This window comes from Procambarus clarkii, chromosome 61 (genome assembly GCF_040958095.1).
Source record: "Procambarus clarkii isolate CNS0578487 chromosome 61, FALCON_Pclarkii_2.0, whole genome shotgun sequence".
NCBI classification, from domain to species: Eukaryota; Metazoa; Arthropoda; class Malacostraca; order Decapoda; family Cambaridae; genus Procambarus; species Procambarus clarkii.
The window spans coordinates 19,733,655-19,760,187 of NC_091210.1; the positions used below are offsets into that span (position 1 = coordinate 19,733,655).

The 26,533-nt window shown below is 41.4% G+C and overlaps 1 protein-coding gene across 1 annotated transcript; it reads left to right on the top strand.

The window, feature by feature from the left end:
* Window positions 1–421: 421 nt before the first annotated feature.
* On the top strand, window positions 422–26,533 carry LOC138354156 (uncharacterized). Its single transcript, XM_069308044.1, has 2 exons — window positions 422–532; window positions 24,080–26,533. Exons 1-2 carry the CDS (start codon window positions 422–424, stop codon window positions 26,531–26,533), a joined length of 2,565 nt encoding a protein of 854 aa, XP_069164145.1.

A 26,533-nucleotide genomic window follows, 5' to 3' on the forward strand; every position in this document is an offset into this window, starting at 1 on the left:
TCCTCACATTTCTCTCTGACAAGCCAAGAACATTCATGATTGCCAAACAAAAAATCAAAGCTTCAATTACAGCAAGCCTCCCTAATCTCTACATTTGTAATTTCCTGATAAATCACCATGTAAATGACGAAGTTTTATCACTATACATTTTGAGGTCAACACACGAGAACTCTAATGACCCCCTGATTGAATGCCAGTTGCAAAACAATGCAATAGGGATGTTTTATAAATGTGATCAGATTTCGAATGGCGTTTTGTTCAAAAATTAATAGGATGATATAAGACGTAGAGATGTGTAGACGTTTGAATAGGTATGTATCATGCTGGGTGGTAAATACAAGGATATAGAGATAGATAGAGTGAGAGAGAAAGAGAGAAAGAGAGAGAGAGTGAGAGAGGAACCCATCAGACTTCCGGAGTAATGTTCATCTCTGCTCCCACTCAGGTTGCCACTGTTATGCAAATTATAATTGAGGAAAAGAGAGAAAAGGTTTTCACAGGAAGGGAATGGAAGAGGCGCTCATCTCCGGAGGTGTGGGAGGGGCGGCCTCTCCATTTGTGTGAAGGGTGAGGATTTAAGGGGTGCCCCTTGGGTAAGGGTTAGGGGAGGCGTATCCTCTTGAGAGAGGGCTAAAGAGGGTGTTTCTGGGATGAAGGGCTTGGCCTCCTTTTTTGTATTCATATAGATATAAGAGTTCTTACATGCTTGTAAAGCTTACTCTCTATGTATGCTTTGGCATGCCTATTGGTGCAGCTTAGTGGAAAGCTGTTCGGTTCGTATGACCTAAATTCTAAGCTTGAGTCACAGTTTTTCTGTTATAAAGCTGATTTTCTCTCTTCTCTAACTGCTGATTCATGTTTCCTGCTGTATAGAACTTGCAAATTTGTGCAAGTTCGCCTATTTATTCACCTGTCTGGAACTTGCAGTTCATCTATCTTGAACTTTATTCACCTATCTTGAACTTTATTCACCTATCTTGAACTTGCAATCTGTTCGTACCTATCTTGATTGCTTCGTTGCTTAATACTAGTTCTCCAACTGCTTCCTATCGTTAATCTTTGTGTTCTTCAATCCAGTTAACGAGCTGTTAGTCTCCTTTTCCATTCGCCAGTATGTTGTTGTTGTTAAGATTCGCTTCTTGGAACAGAAAATTCCAAGTAGCACGGGCTATGGTGATCCCGCAGGTGCGCCAACAATCGTAGTTGTGTCTCGTTAGCTCTTCCATCCCTGACAAATATATAACGACCTTTTTCACCTCTTCTTCGCCTTCAACTATCCACAAGGCCCGTGACGAGGGTTCGAACCTACGTCTTAGATCATCCCAGACGCTGCCTTAATCGACTGAGCTACGACATGGTAAAAAGAATTGCAACCAGACGTTCTACTAAATATACTCGTCACGGCCCTTGTGGATTTGTTCATTTGATGCATCACACTATTGTGATTTCTGTGTGTGATTCAAAGGCGTTTTTGACAACACAAGAAATAGCTAAAATGTCAATGTTTACTCTGAAAGGCCATAGACACGTTATCTTGAGATGAGGGTTATCTTGAGATGATTTCGGGGCTTTAGTGTCCTCGCGGCCCGGTCCTCGACCAGGCCTCCACCCCCAGGAAGCAGCCTGTGACAGCTGACTAACACCCAGGTACCTATTTTACTGCTAGGTAACAGGGGCATAGGATGAAAGAAACTGCCCATTGTTTCTCGCCGGCGCCTGGGATCGAACCCAGAACCACAGGATCACAAGTCCAGTGTGCTGTCCGCTCGGCCGACCGGCTCCCGTTAACGTCTGTTAACGTCTGTTAACGTCTGTTAAAAATGGTTACAAATTTTGTCGACTTTTAACAGCGTCGTCAAATACCAGTAAACATAGTGATTTTTGCGTTATGACGCAGAGAGTGGAGTGAGAGCGTGTTGTTTGCGTCAAAGCGTGAAGCAGACCATAGAATGTGTAGGAGAAGAGAGGATGTGGTCTGCGTCAAAGCGTGAAGCAGATATCAGAGTGATATCTGCTGACGTACTCGTCTCTGACGTCTCAACCACCACCCAAAGCCTAATCTTGGACGCAGACAGTGGGATTTAGAATCATGAGTGACATTGCATGTATTATTTGACCTAGTATGCTGTTGTGGCAGGGACGAAGCATATGGGTTTGGTTAATGAGGTTCTTCTTGCACTTCCAGTGGGCTTTGGTAAGAATTTAGTTGCTTTTCTCTCTCTCTCTCTCTCTCTCTCTCTCTCTCTCTCTCTCTCTCTCTCTCTCTCTCTCTCTCTCTCTCTCTCTCTCTCTCTCTCTCTCTCTCTCTCTCTTTTTCACTCTGATAACGACAGTCTCTCTTCCTGCAGGTCAGCGTTCAATCCCCGACCGTCCAAATAGTTGGGATCCATTCCTTTTCCCCGTCCCATCCCAAATCCTTATCCTAACCCTTTCCCAGTGCTAAATAGTCGTAATGGCTTGGCGATTTCTCCCTGATAGTACCCTTTTCCCTTCTCTTCCCTTCTCTCTCTCTCTCTCTCTCTCTCTCTCTCTCTCTCTCTCTCTCTCTCTCTCCCTCTCTCTCTCTCTCTCTCTCTCTCTCTCTCTCTCTCTCTCTCTCTCTCTCTCTCTCTCTCTCTCTCTCTCTCTCTCTCTCTCTCTCTTTCCAAATCCTGTCTTTACTCCCATTATCTTACGCTTCTCATCAATAGTGACAGTGGAACATTCAACACTAAAAGCCAACCTAATGACTCTCTCTCTCTCTCTCCCTCTCTCTCTCTCTCTCTGTCTCTCTCTCTCTCTCTCTCTCTCTCTCTCTCTCTCTCTCTCTCTCTCTCTCTCTCTCTCTCTCTCTCTCTCTCTCTCTCTCTTTCTCTCTCTCACTCTCTCTCTCTCTCTCTCTCTCTCTCTCTCTCTCTCTCTCTCTCTCTCTCTCTCTCTCTCTCTCTCTCTTCTGACGGGGCCATCACCCAAACACTTTGTTATGTGGGGTTCGACATCCACTTCTAAATCACTTTCTGTTGCATCACCAATATTATTTTGGAGTTCACTGTATCCGGTGGGGGTTCGACACCCGCCCCAATGCGCTTGCTTTGAGTTTAATCGTCAATGCTGTTCAGAGATTGGTATGCTATTTGAGGATTCCATTCTACATTGGTAGTCTTTCTATAGTATACAGTGGTTATCATACGGTACTCAACAGTAAGTTCACTGTACTCTACAATGGTGAGTGTACTATATTCTAAAATTTTTGAGAGGCATATTCTGCAAATGTGGGGCAGCATACTCGACTCTCAACCAAGGTGGGAAGCATATTGTACCATCTACCAACGTGGTACTGGTTCCAATAACATCTTTACTGATTGTACCTGAACGCTGCTACCAATTATTTTGGTATTTTAATTATTGCTTTACTATTCTGCTATAAATATGCTGCCATACCATTGTGTTGGTACAGTTAGGCTTCTACAACCCTATGTTGTAATAGCTATGTTACTATAGCTATGCTGATAAATCAATGTTGATATCACTCTGCTGATAAATCAATGTTGATATCACTCTGCTGATAAATCAATGTTGATATCACTCTGCTGAAATTATCAATGATATTAGTTTGGTATTACAGAAATATCCGAGCGGACAGCACGCTGGACTTGTGATCCTGTGGTCCTGGGTTCGATCCCAGGCGCCGGCGAGAAACAATGGGCAAAGTTTCTTTCACCCTATGCCCCTGTTACCTAGCAGTAAATTAGGTACCTGGGTGTTAGTCAGCTGTCACGGGCTGCTTCCTGGGGAAGGATCGGGCCGCGGGGACACTAAAGCCCCGAAATCATCTCAAGATAACCTCAAGATAGATCTATTGACAACACTCTTCTGTTGTCCCTATTCTGGCATCACTGTAAAACTGGTAAATTGTAAATTCACTCATCTGGTATGTTGTACATTAGTGATTCTCAACTTTTTTTCCCCCCATGCACCCTTTTCACCCTATTTCAAAATGTCATTTACCCCCTTTCTCCAAAATTGTCTGACTAGGAGCTGGTCGACCGAGCGGACAGCACACTGGACTTGTGATCCTGTGGTCCTGGGTTCGATCCCAGGCGCCGGCGAGAAACAATGGGTAGAGTTTCTTTCACCCTATGCCCCTGTTACTTAGTAGTAAAATAGGTACCTGGGTGTTAGTCATCTGTCACGGGCTGCTTCCTGGGGGTGGAGGCCTGGTCGAGGACCGGGCCGCGGGGACACTAAAAAGCCCCGAAATCATCTCAAGATAACCTCAAGATAACTGTAAATATGTAGTTACTGGAAAGTTATTCCAGTAGTTTGATTCTGTGATCTCAGTTTCCCTTTCCATTTCAAACCCTAAATGTCCCTCCACTGGAGAAGGGACTGTCCCCCTGATTGAAAACCTGTGTTGATAACATTGATAACATTGATATATTTTATATATATTTTTATTTTTATATATATTTATATATATATTTTATATATAAACACATTGATAACATTGATAACATTTCTGATAACATTGACTCCTAACATTAAAACTGCAGCAATAGATGTGTTTTCAATGATATACATCCTGCTAATGACGCGATAAATAGACTTAACGATGTTGTTAAAAAAAAGCCTTTCATATCAGGGCAATATTATTACTGTTATATGAAATGAATATGGATAAATGTTGCATTATTATCTGTTTGTTGACATAGACTTGCTTCACTCTGGAGATGTGTTGGATATTGGTATTAAAACAACACTTACGGAACCTTTACATCTCTTACCAATTATGTCTGCTTTGTTTACATGTAACGATCAGGTAATGAGCTTTGAAACTTTGAAACGATTCAAGGTTATTATTGTTATAAACTACCTCGTGGTGCTTCGAAACACATCAACTATTTAACAGATGTAAACAGAGATGATATGATTGTTAACAGTTGCACAGGTTGGGAAAGTTGACAGGTAATTGATTGATGAATGAAGTTTCACTTGCTACAACTTGCAATAATGTTGTTGCATCTTGTAATAACGTTTTTATGACGTATTAAGACGTTTTTATGACGTATTAAGACGTTTTTATAACGTATTAAGAAGTATTAAGACGTTTTTATGACGTATTAAGACGTTTTTATGACGTATTAAGACGTTTTTATGACGTATTAAGACGTTTTTATGACGTGTTAAGACGTTTTTATGACGTATTAAAACGTTTTTATGACGTATTAAAACGTTTTTATGACGTATTAAAACGTTTTTATGACGTATTAAAACGTTTTTATGACGTATTAAAACGTTTTTATGACGTATTAAAACGTTTTATGACGTATTAAACGTTTTAATGACGCATTAAAACGTTTTTATGACGTATTAATACGTTTTTATGACGTATTAAAACGTTTTTATGACGTATCAAAACGTTTTTATGACGTATTAAAACGTTTTTATGACGTATTAAAACGTTTTTATGACGTATTAAAACGTTGTTACAACTTGTTAGAAGGGGTTAAAACTCGTTGAAATGTTGTAGCGACATCGTAATTTCGTCGTGTGTTAAGCAGGCTGTTAACTTTAAGGCTCATTTCTAAGTTAATTGCCAGAGGTAGCCTCCATTCCTTTCCAAGACTAGGAAATATCTAGGAATATCTAGGAGGGAGGGAGTTATTAGGGGGAAAGCGCCAAGCCATTACAACTATATAGCACTGGGAAGGGGTCAGGATAATGATTTGGGATGGGACGGGGGAAGGAATGGTGCCCAACCACTTGGACGGTCGGGGATTGAACGCCGGCCTGCATGAAGCGAGACCTTATGTCTTATTTCGGCAGACAAACAACCCAATTGACTTCTGTCGGCCAAACGAGGTTGACTAAACCTTGAAACAAGGTCGTTAACGTTTATTTAACGTCGATTCAACGTCACTCGAGCATGTTTTGACGACTGTGAGAATAGCTGCAACTTTATTTTTACGTTTTTGCAACGTTTCAGCAACATTTTAATGTCGTAGAAACATTGTGGTAATGTTGGGTGTTTCTAGGTATTCTAGACAGCTCATATTTATATCTACCCAATCTCATTCATATACATATATCTAACCTACGCTTGATACAATCTAGCAAGCCCATATCTTGAGAGATATCATAGAGAGAGATAGCAAGCCCATATCTGAGCAACCCGTTCTCGCACTTTCGTATAGTCAATATTGACTTATTAAATACGTGCATATGTGACATACTAATTTATTGTGAATATTTTAGTTTACCTTGAAAAGCTTCATAGAAAACACCGACCTAACCTAACCTTCTTAGTATGTTAAGATAAGCATCTTATTGCTTCTTAATTACAATTATTACTTAACCTATTATAGGTATAGGTTAAGTAATAATAATAAAACCTATTATAGGTATAGGTTAAGTAATAATTGTAATTAAGAAGCAATAAGCAGACGAGGAGTCACAATAACGTGGCTGAAGTATGTTGACCAGACCACACACTAGAAGTTGAAGGGACGACGAAGTTTCGGTCCGTCCTGGACCATTCTCAAGTCGATTGTCTTGAGAAATTAATGTCAATCGACTTGAGAATGGTCCAGGACGGACCGAAACGTCGTCGTCCCTTCAACTTCTAGTGTGTGGTCTGGTCAACAATAAGAAACAATAAAATGCTTATCTTAACATACTAAGAAGGTTAGGTGAGGTCGGTGTTTTCTATGAAGCTTTTCAAGGTAAACTAAAATATTCACAATAAATTAGTATGTCACCTTACCTTGAGGTTACCTTGAGGTGCTTCCGGGGCTTAGTGTCCCCGCGGCCCGGTCGTCGACCAGGCCTCCTGGTTGCTGGACTGATCAACCAGGCTGTTAGACGCGACTGCTCGCAGCCTAACGTCATATGCACTTATTTAATTTAATTGCACTGTCACATATGCACTTATTTAATAAGTCAATATTGACTAAAAGAAAGTGCGAGAACGGGTTGATCTGAGAGAGTGAGAGAGTGAGAGAGAGGAGTGACCGCAGAGAGTGAGAGAGTGAGAGAGTGAGAGAGAGGAGTGACAGCAGAGGGTGAGGGAGTGAGAGAGTGAGAGAGAGGAGTGACCGCAGAGGGTGAGAGAGTGAGAGAGTGAGAGAGAGGAGTGACAGCAGAGAGCTAGAAGAGACATTCTCCTCAGCTACCTCTCCTCCTAACTTCACAGTTTGATAATTGACACACTTCGTGTTAACTTTGTGATATAAAGTTACTGGAACTCATTACTGTCCCAATTATTCTGTGGCACTAGATTGCCAGGAGCAGGTTTCCTGCAACTGCTTGTTAGTGAGCTCGATATACGTTATATTTTCCCCGGCTGAAGTATACCTGTTATATGATTGGTTTTGGTCCTCGATTTCATACAGCTGAAGTATACCTGATATATGATTGGTTTTGGTCCTCGATTTCATACAGCTGAAGTATACCTGATATATGATTGGTTTTGGTCCTCGATTTCATACAGCTGAAATATACCTGTTATATGATTGACTTTGGTCCTGAATTTCATACTGAAATTAATGCCAATATATTATTATTAAAATTGCAAAAATAGATTTTTATATACACATTAAAAGGACAAATAGATTTTTATATAAATTTTAAAAGAATAAATGAGGCTTTTAGATCAACATTACAAGAACTAATAGAGTTTTATATCAATATTTTAAAGAATAAATTTAAAGTTTTTATTATTAGTAAAAATTCAACTAAGGCTTTTATATCAAATTTACAAGAGTAAATATTACTTCATATCAATATAAAAAGTACAAAAAATACTTTTATAATAATATGAGAGTTAATTTATAAGTACCGAATTATTTCATACTAATATTGGGATTTTTTTTATTTTGTTCTGAGGCTGTGATATCTTTTGATATCACAGCCTCAGATATTAAATTTGATATCTTTCTCTGGTAATATATAAATGCTGACATATAAACAATTGTGTTACAACGATGTGAAAAAGCTTAATCTATGGTTCCTTCTGTGTAGAGAGTGAGAGAGAGAGTGAGAGAGAAAGATATCCATAAATATGATATCATTGTGTCACCCAACGGGTCTATCAAGATTACCATTACCCCTCTCCTCCAATCACCCATTAAAATGCCATATCCACACTTGGCGATACAGTTGAATCATTTAGATATCAAGAAGCGCCGGTTGTAAATAAGATATCTACTAGAGTCGAGTCTCAAATCTCTCAGTGTTAAACAAATCTTATTGGAAAAAGGATATCATCACAGAAACACACAGAACTCGGACCTTTGCTATCTGATCTTGCTATTAGACGCATGGCGATAGCGTAAATAAGACTCAGTTTCACCTTTGTACTGAGCTTAGAAAAAGAGAAGCAAGGGAACATTAAAATAAGATACGAAATAAGAAAGAAAATGATATAATGAAAAAGGAATGAGACGAATGAAGACAGATCAAGACAAGAACTTTCACAGAAGAAAAAAATGAGAATGGGAGTACGTATTGAAAGAATGGAATTAGAATGAAGTAAGGAATGCCAAATGAGAATTAGAACGAGGTATAGAATGAGGAACCCACGAAAGCAGGAACCTTGGTGCCACCAAGTGAATATTTCGAAAAGGAATATGTTTCGAGGGATATATCCCTCCGAGGGATATACCCAGTGGTATATCTACCTCGGAGGGTGTCAGCAGTGGGAAGGACCCAATATGTCAAGGGGACAGGCACATACCTGTGTATATGTGCTGGGAGGGTTCGGTGTGGGCCTCCAGAGAATGGTAATATTGGAAATCACGAACAGAGAGGGAGGGAAGAGAGAGAGTAGACGTGTGAGAAGTTAGAGGAACAGAGAGAGAGAGAGAGAGGGAAAAGGGACAGAGAGAGAGAGAGAGAGTGGTCAGTTGAGAGGCAAAGATAGCAAGAGAAACACAGAGATAAGAGAATTTGAATAAATGAAAAACTAGAAAATGAAATGAAACATCAAATTCTACATAAAGTGAATATATTAACTGAAAATATTAACTAAATATTAACTAAAATATATTAATATTAACTAAAATATATTAATATTAACTAAAATTAATAGAAAATATTAACTAAAAATATATTAACTGAAAAGAATATATAGAGAAAAAATCAAAATGATAGCAAACAAAATAAACACATAACGAAGAACGAAACAAAAAAAAAGAGAAGTAACAATTTACAATTTTTTAATTAATTAGTTAATTTAGTTATTTTTTAGTTAATTTACAATTAACAGTCTCCGTGGTGTAGTGGTAAGACACTCGCCTGGCGTTCCGCGAGCGCTATGTCATGGGTTCGTATCCTGGCCGGGGAGGATTTACTGGGCGCAATTCCTTAACTGTAGCCTCTGTTTAACGCAACAGTAAAATGTGTACTTGGATGAAAAAACGATTCTTCGCGGCAGGGGATAGTATTCCAGGGACCATAGGATTAAGGACTTGCCCGAAACGCTACGCGTACTAGTGGCTCTACAAGAATGTAACAACTCTTGTATATATCTCAAAAAAAAAAAAAAAAAAAATTTAAATCAGCGTTGCAAACTGTTTCAAGAGTTGTATCAACAGCTTGAAATTGGTCTTTGATATCCACAGAGAAAGTCCAATTTTCATTCGGCTCTCAGCCCAGCTTAAAGTTTAGCCCTTGTTTCTACAAAGAGAACGCAAACATTGGTTATCTTGAGAGGTTATCTTGAGATGATTTCGGGGCTTTAGTGTCCCCGCGGCCCGGTCCTCGACCAGGCCTCCACCCCCAGGAAGCAGCCCGTGACAGCTGACTAACACCCAGGTACCTATTTACTGCTAGGTAACAGGGGCATTCAGGATGAAGAAACTTTGCCCATTTGTTTCTGCCTCGTGCGGGAATCGAACCCGCGCCACAGAATTACTAGTCCTGCGCGCTATCCACCAGGCTACGAGGCCCCTCTCGCCTCTTGGTAGTTAAAATGAATTTATGGCGACTATAGCAAGGAAATCGTGAGATCTGTGACGTGATAAAAAGATTAAACATTCTCCATTTGTATTGAAAACGTTAACATGTGATGGAAATGCATTAACAATTATTATTTATAAAAAAAATCATAGCATAGCAAAAAAATACAATAATTAGGGAGATTACAGAAGGTCAGTACGAATCAGATTCTATGTTAATCTATCAAAACTTAAGCAAGTAGACCTCGAGATAAAAGAGGTGCTCTCCTGTGAGGAAACTTATCAACCAAATTATAAACTTAGGTTCTAATTCACGAGTTTGAGAGAAGGGCTGAAAGTAATTTCTTTAGCGAGAAGACTTACATAAACTCTGTGTTTCAGTGAGAGTATTGGAGGGAGGTGTTGGTAGTGTTAAAAGGTTCACACACTTGGTGTAATCACGGATAGAACATAAGAACAAAGGTAAGAATTGAAGGTGTATTGGCTCTTGAGAAGCACCTTCTATTTTTTTCCAAGTCATATATATGTATATGTATATATAAATATATATATATATATATATATATATATATATATATATATATATATATATATATATATATATATATATATATATATATATATATATATGTCGTACCTAGTAGCCAGAACGCACTTCTCAGCCTACTATGCAATGCCCGATTTGCCTAATAAGCCAAGTTTTCATGAATTAATTGTTTTTCGACTACCTAACCTACCTAACCTAACCTAACCTAACGTTTTCGGCTACCTAACCTAACCTAACCTATAAAGATAGGTTAGGTTAGGTAGGGTTGGTTAGGTTCGGTCATATATCTACGTTAATTTTAACTCCAATAAAAACAAATTGACCTTATACATAATGAAATGGGTAGCTTTATCATTCATAAGAAAAAAATTAGAGAAAATATAATAATTCAGGAAAACTTGGCTTATTAGGCAAATTGGGCCTTGCATAGTAGGCTGAGAAGTGCGTTCTGGCTACTAGGTACGACATATATATATATATATATATATATATATATATATATATATATATATATATATATATATATATATATATATATATATATATATAACTCTACTGTAGTCTCTCAGAGTATATTCACTGAGAAGTAAGGTATACCTCTCGGTGAATATATCCCTGTATATCTACCTGTGCTCAATTATCAAATAATATTAAATCCTGCAACATAAAATATGCTAAATCACAACAAATTATTTTTTATTAAAGAGATCGACAAACAAAATGAGTTAATAAACTTCTGATATATTAACCAATTATCAAAAAAATTATGTCAAATTTTTATCATGGTATTATACATTTCGTCTGGCCATTAGTATAAAATATCTAACACTGAAAAGGGTAACATTTGAAACTCAACAAATCTATTATACAAAGAGCCATCAAGTCTTGTACGACGATCTTTAACAACCTGATTAAATAAAGGTGCGGATTAAGACGACCTGAAGACAATATTGGATGACATAAAATAATTAGAAAATGGCTCAGGGAAAATATTATTGGAACCAGTGTGTGTACGAACCATCTTGACCCATGTGAGAGAGAGAGAGAGATTGATGGATATTGAGAGGGTGATTGGATATTTAGAGGGTGATTGGATATTGAGAGGGTGATTGGACATTGAGAGGGTGATTGGACATTGATGGATATTGAGAGGGTGATTGGATATTGAGAGGGTGATTGGACATTGATGGATATTGAGAGGGGGATTGGACATTGATGGATATTGAGAGGGTGATTGGATATTGAGAGGGTGATTGGACATTGATGGATATTGAGAGGGTGATTGGATATTGAGAGGGTGATTGGACATTGATGGATATTGAGAGGGGGATTGGACATTGATGGATATTGAGAGGGTGATTGGATATTGATGGATATATTGATGGATATGAGAGAGTACATGGGTCACCAAAGTAAACATTACATATATATATATATATATATATATATATATATATATATATATATATATATATATATATTGTGCCGAGGTGGATGGCATTATCCACGATATTGTGATTGACAGTTTATATAACTCGGGGCGTGGATCACCTAATCCATCTATGGTTAAGTGGCATCCCGGAGGAGGCATAAAGTTACAGTTTGGGCAACTGAATAGGCTCTATTGGCGTCCATTAGTCTCAAGAGCCTATAGAGTTATGCCTTGTTTGGTGGTATAGAGTGGCCTTATCTGTCGGCTGAGATGACACTGGATAGGGGTCAGGATAAGGATTTGGGATGGGACGGGGGGAAAGGAATGGTGCTTAATCACTTGCGGACGGTCGGGGATTGATCGCCGACCTGCATGAAGCGAGACCGTCGCTCTACCTTCCAGCCCAAGTGGTTGGACTCCGTCGACTGGAGATTATCTCCTTAATATCTGTCGTCTGCGCGTTGCTGCTGGAAGCTGCGCCTGCTGGCGATCTTGGCTTCCACCTGCTGGTCGTAAGTAGCATTCCACAACCTTGGCTTCCTCCTACTGGTCGTATGTTGTGTTCCATAACCTTGGCTTCCTCCTACTGGTCGTATGTTGTGTTCCATAACCTTGGCTTCCTCCTCCTGGTCGTAAGTTGCGTTCCATAACCTTGGCTTCCTCCTCCTGGTCGTAAGTTGCGTTTCACAACTTTGGCTTCCTCGTCCTGGTCGTAAGTAGTGTTCCACAACCTTGGCTTCCTCGTCCTGGTCGTAAGTAGTGTTTCACAACCTTGGCTTCCACCTGCTGGTCGTAAGTAGTGTTCCACAACCTTGGCTTCCACCTGCTGGTCTTAAGTTGTTCCACAACCTTGGCTTCCTCGTCCTGGTCGTAAGTAGTGTTCCACAACCTTGGCTTCCACCTCCTGGTCGTAAGTAGTGTTCCACAACCCTGGCTTCCACTTCCTGGTCGTAAGTTGCGTACCACAACCCTGGCTTCCACTTCCTGGTCGTAAGTAGCATGCCACAACCTTGGCTTCCTCCACAACCTCCTCTTCCCTCACTCATTCAAGCCAAAGTCAATATTTATTTACTCAGGGGCGGCGCCATTTAATTCAAATCCACACAGGATCGAATTAAGTAAAATATTGACTTATGTGTATAATGTATAGAGCATTGTAAGCTATACACGCTGTAGTTATTGTATTAACAAAGCTAAGTTTATTGATTTAGTTGATTAACTCATCAAGAAGTGGAATGAACTGGGTTCAGGAATGTTGAACTAGTCCTTATATTAACATTATAAATAATATTGTAATACCAGAGGAAGCATTCGAAATTATTCAATTTATAAGTTGATAAGTTGTAATTAGTCTTTTTACGCTTAATAGAGGATGAATTCTCATAGCTGTAGGTCATTGTATTAATTTATTGTACAGTAATTTATGTGATTGGGGAAAATTTCCTACAACTCTGACTTGGGTCTCTCATTAATACAAATCACCAAATAATCCTCTTCAATAGATTGTTACTTGCAGCCAAGCAAAGCTTCTTGCGTCTTTAAAGTGGATGTGAGGATTCGTTGTCTGAAAATTCAACATGGCGCCTGGGTCATTTCCAATCTTCAAGAGCGGCTGAAGCGTGTGTCCTCCTTGACTCTCTGCACGCAACTGAGCCTCTAGCCATCCCGTGACTCCTAACTCAGTCACGTCACGATCCAATCTCTCTCCTATTGGCTAATGATGACATCATCCGTCTCTCCCTTCCTCCTGAGCGGCTTCCGCCGGCGCCATCTTTATTTTTATTGTTGATGTTTCTCCCATGTCAAATAATGCCTTAAACTATGCAACTACTTCTCCAGACAATCTCTAGTTTACTATGTAAACTCTACTATACCTCCAGCATCAGTTAGGAGTTTGCTCGAGTGAAGAATAACTCTCATACAAGCAGGAGTAGAAGTATATTATTCTGTAGCCTAGTTCTCCTGGTGGAGATGGTGGTGGTAGAGTTGTTATATGTGCTGGTAGCCACATAGGTGGTGCAGATGGTCGTGGTAGAAGTACATATACGTAGTAGAGGTACATATATCACGCCCAATGGGGGGTTCTGAGCTCATGTCAACCCCCATGCAACTTTCAGTAATTTGCATCATCAAAGCCAAAGCCGTTTCGGAGAAAAACTCCACATCACGTGAGAGTTGGAGAGAACTCCGACATGCGAGATCGTAAACCCAGCCGCCAGAGCTTGGGAAGTAAATATGTATTTTTTAAACATAAAGTTTAGTTTACTAGAGTCGGGTCGACCAACTTTTTGCAAAGACGAAGCATGATTCTCGCAACAGCATCAAGCTATGAACACAGTGGTAGCTTTAGCTCGCTTCTCTATATATTTTTTTCGTCCCTAGAGAACAAGCTAAATATTGTCTGAGAATACAGTAATTTGTATATTTATAATATTAAAACAGAACATATTTGATTATCACTACAGCAACCCGTTCTCGCAAATTTAATAAGTCAATATTGACTTATTAAATATGTGCATAGGTGACATACTTAACATAATAGATACCCTTAAAAAGATTCATAGAAAACACCGACCTTACCTAACCTTGTTAGTATCTTAAGATAAGCATCTTATAGCTTCGTAATTACAATTATTACCTAACCTATAATAGGTATAGGTTAAGTAATAATTGTAATTACGAAGCAATAAGATGCTTATCTTAACATACTAACAAGGTTAGGTAAGGTCGGTGTTTTCTATGAATCTTTTTAAGGGTATCTATTATGTTTAGTATATCACCTATGCACGTAGTTAATAAGTCAATATTGACTTTACGAATTTGCGAGAACGGGTTGCACTACAGTTATAAAGCAAGTGAGGTTCATCCATGTAAACAAAGCTATATGGATGTACGAAATATCAAAGGAATATTAGTAATAATATGGATATCTTTTTGAGTTTTAATGTGATAATGTCTCTTCTCCTCAGAAATATTTAATGGAGTATTTAGTGGTTAACGTGGATGAGAAAGAATGTTGATAAATTGAAAAGCTATTCAGTACTGAGGAATTAATATGATTCGATTCTTCATTTAAATCACATAATAGCATCACACACACACACACACACACACACACAGCCTCGGGGCCTCGTAGCCTGGTGGATAGCGCGCAGGACTCGTAATTCTGTGGCGCGGGTTCGATTCCCGCACGAGGCAGAAACAAATGGGCAAAGTTTCTTTCACCCTAAGTGCACCTGTTACCTAGAAGTAAATAGGTACCTGGGAGTTAGTCAGCTGTCACGGGCTGCTTCCTGGGGTGTGTGTGTGTGTGGTGTGAAAAAAAAGTAGTTAGTAAACAGTTGATCGACAGTTGAGAGGCGGGCCGAAAGAGCAAAGCTCAACCCCCGCAAAAACACAACTAGTGAACACACACACACACACACATATATATATATATATATATAAATATATATATATATATATATATATATATATATATATATATATATATATATATATATATATATGTGTGTGTGTGTGTGTGTGTGTGTGTGTGTGTGTGTGTGTGTGTGTGTGTGTGTGTGTGTGTGTGTATTTACACATTTACATACAGTAGGAGAGACAAAGATAAGGAATCACATAGCAAAATGCGAACAAATAAGATAGATTGAAAGATCTTGTCTGACACAGACGACTGAAGGAAGGAAAAAAATGCCAACACAACTTTTTCTCTCCTGATTTTCCAGTGCAGCTGCTGTTGTGTTGGCGAGAGGCTGGCGGACGGGATGAAGGAATTGTGCAGTGAAGAAGAGCTCTATAAAGGAAGATAGAGTCGCCAGAGTGAGAAGAGAGAGAGAGAGAGAGAGACCCTGGAAACACAAACCGAAACTGTCTCTATTTTCCGCTTGTTACAACTTATAATAGAGTTGTTACATCTTGGCTTAACGTGTTTATGACGTATTTGAACGTTGTTACAACTTGTTATATTGGTTGTTATAACTGGTTAGGTGGTGTTAAAACTTGTTCGAACGTTGTACCAACGTCGTAGTTTCGGTGTGTGTTTGGAGGGGAGAAGGTCCATAAGCCGTTTACTACCGGAACGCGCTAACTCTGTATAGAGAGAGGGGGGGGGGGAGGGAGGGTGTAGATAATCTATCTTTTTTGGGGGTGTGGGGGAGAGGTAGATTTATCTATCTCAGTATAGAGGGGGAGGAATAGGGATATCTATCTTTATTTGGGGGGTAGGGAAGAGAAGAATGTGAATATTATCTATCTTCTCCTTTATGTATAGAGGGGAAGATTAGGGTAATCTATTTCTGAGAAAGTAATCTATTTCTGAGAGGGTAATCTATTTCTGAGAGGGTAATCTATTTCTGAGAGGGTAATCTATTTCTCTCTATAGTGGGAGAGGATAGAAAGATCTGTCTCTATATAGAGGGGGTAGACTTGAATGATCTATTTCTGTACAGATAGAGAAAGATAACTTATCTCTGTATAGAAGGGAAGGGTAATCTATCTCCGTTTGAGAGGATAAGGTAGGATATTCTATTTCCGCATAGAGGGGGGGATGTAGGATAATTGATCTTTGTGAGGAGTAGGAGTAGGATAATCCATTTCTATAGGGTAAGGAGGATAGGATAATTTATGTCTATATAACGAGATGGGGTTACAATGACATAAATTATCCTACATCATACTTCACATATATATGCGACATATATGCAGATAATACATACACATTCTGTAACGCCACTATGTGTTGGTATCGTGTCGGTGGGTTGGTTTAAGCTTTCCCATCATAATTTAACTTCCTCTAGCATGGGGCTTCGTAGCCTGGTGGATAGCGCGCAGGACTCGTAATTCTGTGGCGCGGGTTCGATTCCCGCACGAGGCAGAAACAAATGGGCAAAGTTTCTTTCACCCTGAATGCCCCTGTTACCTAGCAGTAAATAGGTACCTGGGAGTTAGTCAGCTGTCACGGGCTGCTTCCTGGGGGTGGAGGCCTGGTCGAGGACCGGGCCGCGGGGACACTAAAGCCCCGAAATCATCTCAAGATAACCTCAAGATAGCATAGGCTTCAACCTACCTATCTCACCTTGTCTTCCTCTGGTGTAGAAAAGTATTTTGTCTATCTGAGTTTGGCTATGTGTAGCGCTTATATTTACTTAGCAAGGTTCTATATATATATATATGTATATCCCACACCTGTATTTCTGTACCTGGATCTACACACCTGAGTAACGTCTCTGTTTAATGACTTACTAAAATACTAAAATTCACCAAGCCATTTTTAACGACATTGACTTCTGCTTTATCAACTCACTACAACCCAAACAGGAAATGCTTCCGTTCTAATCCCACTGATGAGCTTTCAAAGTTCATTCTATATATATCCATTCCTCTTCCTTTCTCTCAATTCATTCCTCTTCTATTCTCTCTACGTCTTATCTTTTTCATATCACTAATCGTCCCAATTCCTCGTGGCTTCCTTGAGACAAAACATGGCAGCTTTCACACAGCCACAGAAGAAAGGAACACCCAGTAAGTCCATTAATTGGAACAATACCTGTAGACAATGCAGGTGATTTTGGACAATGAGGCAGGTATTAGCTAGATACTGGAGGATTATCCATTTCTATAGTGTGTGTGTGTGTGTGTGTGTGTGTGTGTGTGTGTGTGTGTGTGTGTGTGTGTGTGTGTGTGTGTGTGTGTGTGTGTGTGTGTGTAATTACATAAGTGTAGTTACAGGATGAGAGCTACGCTCGTGGTGTCTCGTCTTCCCAGCACTCTTTGTCATATAACGCTTTGGAACTACTGACGGTCTTGGCCTCCACCACCTTCTCACCTAACTTGTGTGTGTGTGTGTGTGTGTGTGTGTGTGTGTGTGTGTGTGTGTGTGTGTGTGTGTGTGTGTGTGAGTGTAATTACCTAAGTGTAGTTACAGGATGAGAGCTACGCTCGTGGTGTCCCGTCTTCCCAGCACTCTTTGTCATATAACGCTTTGAAACTACTGACGGTCTTGGCCTCCACCACCTTCTCCCCTAACTTGTTCCTGTGTGTGTGTGTGTGTGTGTGTGTGTGTGTGTGTGTGTGTGTGTGTGTGTGTGTGTGTGTGTGTGTAGAGACACTTCTACAGTAGCTGATGTATTTACTGGTGCTTTTAAGATTAAGGCTAGGTATAATATATTCAAATCCAATTAGAAAGATGTATGTTTAAAGTTAAATATTGACTTTTCAATAGTTAAATTAAGACTATTGACTTTTCACTGAAGAGAGAAACTACATGTTGACAGAACTGCTTTCTGTGCTTCATAATTTCCTCGAAGCAAATTTATAATACAATCAATAATTGTATTTACTAAAATATTGTATGAGAAGACGGTGTTGGTGGTTGTTGTGGTGCCACGTGGTGGTGTATGGTAATGTTTATAGCATCACCGTGACAAGGTAACTGAGGAAAGGAGGATAGAAGCACAAACCAGTGAATCTGTACGATGGTACAACATGGTTGCAGCTGGCAATCCCAATCATTATGGCCGAAGAGGAGGACGACGAGGGAGAGAATCAGTAATAGCGAGAATCCGTCTTGGATACAAATATCCTTGGAGATATGGAATGGAAACAACAGTTGGTCAGCGAAGTTGCAGAATCTGTGGTGAGAGTGATGGACACCGCCTTGACCACTATCTACGTGAATGTGAACACCTGAGAGACATTAGAAATATGTGTAGAATAATAAACCCCACATTGTTTGAGTTAGGAAAACACTATTTGTCAAATATTGATACTGTTCTTAAAAGATTTCCCCATTTTGCACCCGCAAGATAACGTAAGCTTTTAAGGGTTGATAAATGTTAATCTTCTTGTTTGAGGAGCTGTTCACTTGAGACAGTTAAGCAAGTCCCAGCTGTGTCTGGGTACAAGTGACAGGATGAACAACCCAGCGGGTTTTCTTCCTATTGGGGAGTGTTGTACATTCTGCTATGGCGGTATGTTCACTCACAAAATGAGTGGCGCTGCCCAATAAACTCGCCCCTCGGGGCAAAATTTTAAATTTAAATGTTTATAGATGATTGGTAGTGGATATAGGCGAATGGTAGTGGATAATGGCTTTTCAAAGGGGGTCTGAAATAGTGGTTTCAAGCAGTCGAAATGGGTCGGGTCTGTGTTGATAGTTATTACTGCTTTTAATGGTCATTTTTTCAAGCTCCTAATAGGTTACTTTGACCCCTTGATGTAGGGAACGTCGAACAGCCAAATGAACATCATAACTAGATATGAGAGATAGGTACTTATCTCCCAAGACGGAGAGAATATCAACATTACATTATATAACTGATAACTTCATCATAATACAGGAATTATGAGTGGTAAACATGGCATTGCATTATTTACAAGGACAAATGGCAAATCTTCATGTAAAACAAGTTCTAGTGATGCAACACTTCTCCAGCAACACACAACTTCTCCGGAAACACTTACACAGCATCTCTTCTCGAGCAGTCGCTAAGTAAAGACACTTATCTGGGTTGATGTTTACCTGCAGATCTCTCGTAAAGAAAGTTTATATTGCGAAGTTTTTGCTTGCTTTATGACTCAGACAAGCAGCGGGACACGAGGGAGGCTGACGCAGATGTGCTTGACGCACAGGGATTAGATGTTAGTAGACGGAGCTCTGCCTCACGCAAAGGGACCTGAGGGCATTGACGCAGTATGGTGCATGAAGCGAGATTTGTGTGAGTTAGAGTAGTTATGTTTGACGCAACGGGACCCGAGGATAGTTGAGGCAGCCTGGTTTGACGCAAGCCACCTGAAGCAGTCTTGCGTGACGCAAGCCACCTGAAGCAGCCTTGCCTGACAGAGTTGCACAAGAGTTGCAGATATTGACGAATAAAGCTAAAACGCTGAGCAAAGAGAGAGAGAAAGTTTAAAGCGGATGTTGAGCAAAAGTGAATTTTGCCGCGGCTGAAAAGACCTGTTTGGCTGTGAAGAATTTTGTGTATGTCCAGAGTATGAAGTTCTGTATGTCCTGACGGCTCATTCATACACCAGGACAGCTACGGAGTGGCTCTGATTGGCCTGCGCAAGGTACGGAGTATCTCTGATTGGCCTGCGCAAGGGACGGGTTATCTCTAATTGGCCTGCGCAAGGGACGGAGTATCTCTGATTGGCCTGCGCAAGGGACGGGTTATCTCTGATTGGCCTGCGCAAGGGATGGGGTTATCTCTGATTAGCCTGCGCAAGGGACGGGTTAGCTCTGATTGGCCTGCGCAAGGGACGGAGTATCTCTGATTGGCCTGCGCAAGGGACGGAGTATCTCTGATTGGCTCGAACAAGGAAGATAGGGAGTACCTATGAATAACCATGTTCAGTAGTACCACATATACTTACTAAACTGTGTGTGGTTATTAATAGCCGTTGGCGGTTCTTCACAAGCAGTCAGCTGTAGAGGAGATTAGTGTGTCACATTTTAAAGCCGAAATGTTCTAAAGGAAAGGTTTGCATATTGGTTAATTATGTATGAGATAGTTTTAAGAGGAGATTATATTATTATTTTTTTAGTTTTCTCTGTTTTATCTCTCTTTATATCTCTCTATCTCTGTCTGTCTTTCTCTCTCTCTCTCTCTCTCTCTCTCTCTCTCTCTCTCTCTCTCTCTCTCTCTCTCTCTCTCTCTCTCTCTCTCTCTCTCGCTAACTAATACTTATGTTGTGTGTGTGTGTGTGTGAGTGTGTGTGTGTGTGTATGTGTGTGTGTGTGTGTGTGTGTGTGTTTGTGTGTGTGTGCGTGTGTGTGTGTGTGTGCCCGTCCGTGTGTGTGTGTGCCCGTCCGTGTGTGTGTGTGCCCGTCCGTGTGTGTGTGTGTGTGTTTATTTTCCATCAGTTAGCAAATATTATTATCAATAACTCTGAACCCTGTTTAACAAGTTTAACGCCATATGCTGTTATGCATATTAAAAGGTAAATCTATCCACTAATAATATTTTGGTGAATCTAAATTGCAAAACACCACGTCAAATGTTTACTTCACTGTTTGGTGAGTGTGATCCAGCAGCAAATTTATGTTCCACTGATATCTTTGAAATAAGCAAATTAATTCAATTTGATTCGATAATTACAAAGATCAAAGTGAAGTGTGAAATAGATTTACCTGAATTAAGTTCGCATATTACTAGTCGAAATTTTAGATTAGTTTTCACATTGCTGAATCGTTTATATAATTAAAAAGTGGTTTGTAGATAAACACATTTGACATAGAATTTGATTTGATTTAGACTTTGATAATCAAGCCTCGATTTGAATACACATTTTGTGTTGTCGTTCATAAGCCTCTATTGATAATGTTAATTATGAATTAATAATAATATTAATTATGAATTAATAATTTGTTACCTAATTATGGATATGAAATATTAACCTGAATATGTGAGAAATGTTTTGTTCATGTTCACTATATCATATTCGCTTTGTTCTTTCTTTGACTAAGTCTCTAAGGAGCAGTCTCTAAGGAGCAGTCTCTAAGGAGCAGTCTCTAAGGAGCAGTCTCTAAGGAACAGTCTCTAAGGAGCAGTCTCTAAGGAACAGTCTCTAAGGAACAGTCTCTAAGGAGCAGTCTCTCTAACTAGCAGTCTCTCAGAAACAGTACTGGCTGACTTGATTTAGGTACTAAATCTTTATCCTCACAGTATGATATCGTCCTGATATACGGGCTGATATCCTCGATCGGCGTATTTGGGTGACTTGTGCGTATTATATTTATATATACGCATGCCTCTAAGTCTCACAATATATACGCATATATATATATATATATATAACTGAAAACTCACACCCCAGAAGTGACTCGAACCCATACTCCCAGATGCCACGCAACTGGTATGTACAAGACGCCTTAATCCACTTGACCATCACGACCGGACAAAATGAGGTGATAGCCGAGGCTATTTGAACCACCCCACCGCCGGCACTCGGATAGTAATCTTGGGCATAGCATTTTACCAAATCACCTCATTCTTTGGGGCACACGTGAGGAACACAAATGCGAACAAGCCTGAATGGTCCCCAGGACAATATGCAACTGAAAACTCACACCCCAGAAGTGACTCGAACCCATACTCCCAGATGCCACGCAACTGGTATGTACAAGACGCCTTAATCCACTTGACCATCACGACCGGACAAAATGAGGTGATAGCCGAGGCTATTTGAACCACCCCACCGCCGGCACTCGGATAGTAATCTTGGGCATAGCATTTTACCAAATCACCTCATTCTTTGGGGCACACGTGAGGAACACAAATGCGAACAAGCCTGAATGGTCCCCAGGACAATATGCAACTGAAAACTCACACCCCAGAAGTGACTCGAACCCATACTCCCAGATGCCACGCAACTGGTATGTACAAGACGCCTTAATCCACTTGACCATCACGACCGGACAAAATGAGGTGATAGCCGAGGCTATTTGAACCACCCCACCGCCGGCACTCGGATAGTAATCTTGGGCATAGCATTTTACCAAATCACCTCATTCTTTGGGGCACACGTGAGGAACACAAATGCGAACAAGCCTGAATGGTCCCCAGGACAATATGCAACTGAAAACTCACACCCCAGAAGTGACTCGAACCCATACTCCCAGATGCCACGCAACTGGTATGTACAAGACGCCTTAATCCACTTGACCATCACGACCGGACAAAATGAGGTGATAGCCGAGGCTATTTGAACCACCCCACCGCCGGCACTCGGATAGTAATCTTGGGCATAGCATTTTACCAAATCACCTCATTCTTTGGGGCACACGTGAGGAACACAAATGCGAACAAGCCTGAATGGTCCCCAGGACAATATGCAACTGAAAACTCACACCCCAGAAGTGACTCGAACCCATACTCCCAGATGCCACGCAACTGGTATGTACAAGACGCCTTAATCCCTTATGGGACGCCTTATGGGAGTATGGGTTCGAGTCACTTCTGGGGTGTGAGTTTTCAGTTGCATATTGTCCTGGGGACCATTCAGGCTTGTTCGCATTTGTGTTCCTCACGTGTGCCCCAAAGAATGAGGTGATTTGGTAAAATGCTATGCCCAAGATTACTATCCGAGTGCCGGCGGTGGGGTGGTTCAAATAGCCTCGGCTATCACCTCATTTTGTCCGGTCGTGATGGTCAAGTGGATTAAGGCGTCTTGTACATACCAGTTGCGTGGCATCTGGGAGTATGGGTTCGAGTCACTTCTGGGGTGTGAGTTTTCAGTTGCATATTGTCCTGGGGACCATTCAGGCTTGTTCGCATTTGTGTTCCTCACGTGTGCCCCAAAGAATGAGGTGATTTGGTAAAATGCTATGCCCAAGATTACTATCCGAGTGCCGGCGGTGGGGTGGTTCAAATAGCCTCGGCTATCACCTCATTTTGTCCGGTCGTGATGGTCAAGTGGATTAAGGCGTCTTGTACATACCAGTTGCGTGGCATCTGGGAGTATGGGTTCGAGTCACTTCTGGGGTGTGAGTTTTCAGTTGCATATTGTCCTGGGGACCATTCAGGCTTGTTCGCATTTGTGTTCCTCACGTGTGCCCCAAAGAATGAGGTGATTTGGTAAAATGCTATGCCCAAGATTACTATCCGAGTGCCGGCGGTGGGGTGGTTCAAATAGCCTCGGCTATCACCTCATTTTGTCCGGTCGTGATGGTCAAGTGGATTAAGGCGTCTTGTACATACCAGTTGCGTGGCATCTGGGAGTATGGGTTCGAGTCACTTCTGGGGTGTGAGTTTTCAGTTGCATATTGTCCTGGGGACCATTCAGGCTTGTTCGCATTTGTGTTCCTCACGTGTGCCCCAAAGAATGAGGTGATTTGGTAAAATGCTATGCCCAAGATTACTATCCGAGTGCCGGCGGTGGGGTGGTTCAAATAGCCTCGGCTATCACCTCATTTTGTCCGGTCGTGATGGTCAAGTGGATTAAGGCGTCTTGTACATACCAGTTGCGTGGCATCTGGGAGTATGGGTTCGAGTCACTTCTGGGGTGTGAGTTTTCAGTTGCATATTGTCCTGGGGACCATTCAGGCTTGTTCGCATATATATATATATATATATATATATATATATATATATATATATATATATATATATATATATATATATATGGATGGCTCATTTCAAACTTTGTTTCTTTTATACATTATAGACAAAAACACCTAATTTACAAGGCAATCACTGTACCAACGCTGTACCAGTACTACACCATTGTACCAGCACTGCGTCACTGTACCAACGCTGTACCAGTACTACACCATTGTACCAGCACTGCGTCACTGTACCAACGCTGTACCAGTACTACACCATTGTACCAGCACTGCGTCACTGTACCAACGCTGTACCAGTACTACATCATTGTACCAGCACTGCGTCACTGTACCAACGCTGTACCAGTACTACACCATTGTACCAGCACTGCGTCACTGTACCAACGCTGTACCAGTACTACACCATTGTACCAGCACTGCGTCACTGTACCAACGCTGTACCAGTACTACACCATTGTACCAGCACTGCGTCACTGTACCAACGCTGTACCAGTACTACATCATTGTACCAGCACTGCGTCACTGTACCAACGCTGTACCAGTACTACATCATTGTACCAGCACTGCGTCACTGTACCAACGCTGTACCAGTACTACACCATTGTACCAGCACTGCGTCACTGTACCAACGCTGTACCAGTACTACACCATTGTACCAGCACTGCGTCACTGTACCAACGCTGTACCAGTACTACACCATTGTACCAGCACTGCGTCACTGTACCAACGCTGTACCAGTACTACACCATTGTACCAGCACTGCGTCACTGTACCAACGCTGTACCAGTACTACATCATTGTACCAGCACTGCGTCACTGTACCAACGCTGTACCAGTACTACACCATTGTACCAGCACTGCGTCACTGTACCAACGCTGTACCAGTACTACACCATTGTACCAGCACTGCGTCACTGTACCAACGCTGTACCAGTACTACACCATTGTACCAGCACTGCGTCACTGTACCAACGCTGTACCAGTACTACATCATTGTACCAGCACTGCGTCACTGTACCAACGCTGTACCAGTACTACATCATTGTACCAGCACTGCGTCACTGTACCAACGCTGTACCAGTACTACACCATTGTACCAGCACTGCGTCACTGTACCAACGCTGTACCAGTACTACACCATTGTACCAGCACTGCGTCACTGTACCAACGCTGTACCAGTACTACATCATTGTACCAGCACTGCGTCACTGTACCAACGCTGTACCAGTACTACACCATTGTACCAGCACTGCGTCACTGTACCAACGCTGTACCAGTACTACATCATTGTACCAGCACTGCGTCACTGTACCAACGCTGTACCAGTACTACACCATTGTACCAGCACTGCGTCACTGTACCAACGCTGTACCAGTACTACACCATTGTACCAGCACTGCGTCACTGTACCAACGCTGTACCAGTACTACATCATTGTACCAGCACTGCGTCACTGTACCAACGCTGTACCAGTACTACATCATTGTACCAGCACTGCGTCACTGTACCAACGCTGTACCAGTACTACATCATTGTACCAGCACTGCGTCACTGTACCAACGCTGTACCAGTACTACATCATTGTACCAGCACTGCGTCACTGTACCAACGCTGTACCAGTACTACATCATTGTACCAGCACTGCGTCACTGTACCAACGCTGTACCAGTACTACATCATTGTACCAGCACTGCGTCACTGTACCAACGCTGTACCAGTACTACATCATTGTACCAGCACTGCGTCACTGTACCAACGCTGTACCAGTACTACATCATTGTACCAGCACTGCGTCACTGTACCAACGCTGTACCAGTACTACATCATTGTACCAGCACTGCGTCACTGTACCAACGCTGTACCAGTACTACACCATTGTACCAGCACTGCGTCACTGTACCAACGCTGTACCAGTACTACACCATTGTACCAGCACTGCGTCACTGTACCAACGCTGTACCAGTACTACACCATTGTACCAGCACTGCGTCACTGTACCAACGCTGTACCAGTACTACACCATTGTACCAGCACTGCGTCACTGTACCAACGCTGTACCAGTACTACATCATTGTACCAGCACTGCGTCACTGTACCAACGCTGTACCAGTACTACATCATTGTACCAGCACTGCGTCACTGTACCAACGCTGTACCAGTACTACATCATTGTACCAGCACTGCGTCACTGTACCAACGCTGTACCAGTACTACATCATTGTACCAGCACTGCGTCACTGTACCAACGCTGTACCAGTACTACATCATTGTACCAGCACTGCGTCACTGTACCAACGCTGTACCAGTACTACACCATTGTACCAGCACTGCGTCACTGTACCAACGCTGTACCAGTACTACATCATTGTACCAGCACTGCGTCACTGTACCAACGCTGTACCAGTACTACATCATTGTACCAGCACTGCGTCACTGTACCAACGCTGTACCAGTACTACATCATTGTACCAGCACTGCGTCACTGTACCAACGCTGTACCAGTACTACATCATTGTACCAGCACTGCGTCACTGTACCAAACAATCCCATCATAG

Excerpts from the sequence above, each read along its gene's own strand:
- LOC138354156 (XM_069308044.1), top strand. The coding sequence starts at position 422 with ATGTTCATCTCTGCTCCCACTCAGGTTGCCACTGTTATGCAAATTATA. Across the intron at positions 533-24,079 it reads AGAGGCGCTCATCTCCGGAG|ACAAAAACACCTAATTTACA; the intron begins GTGTGGGAGGGG and ends TATACATTATAG.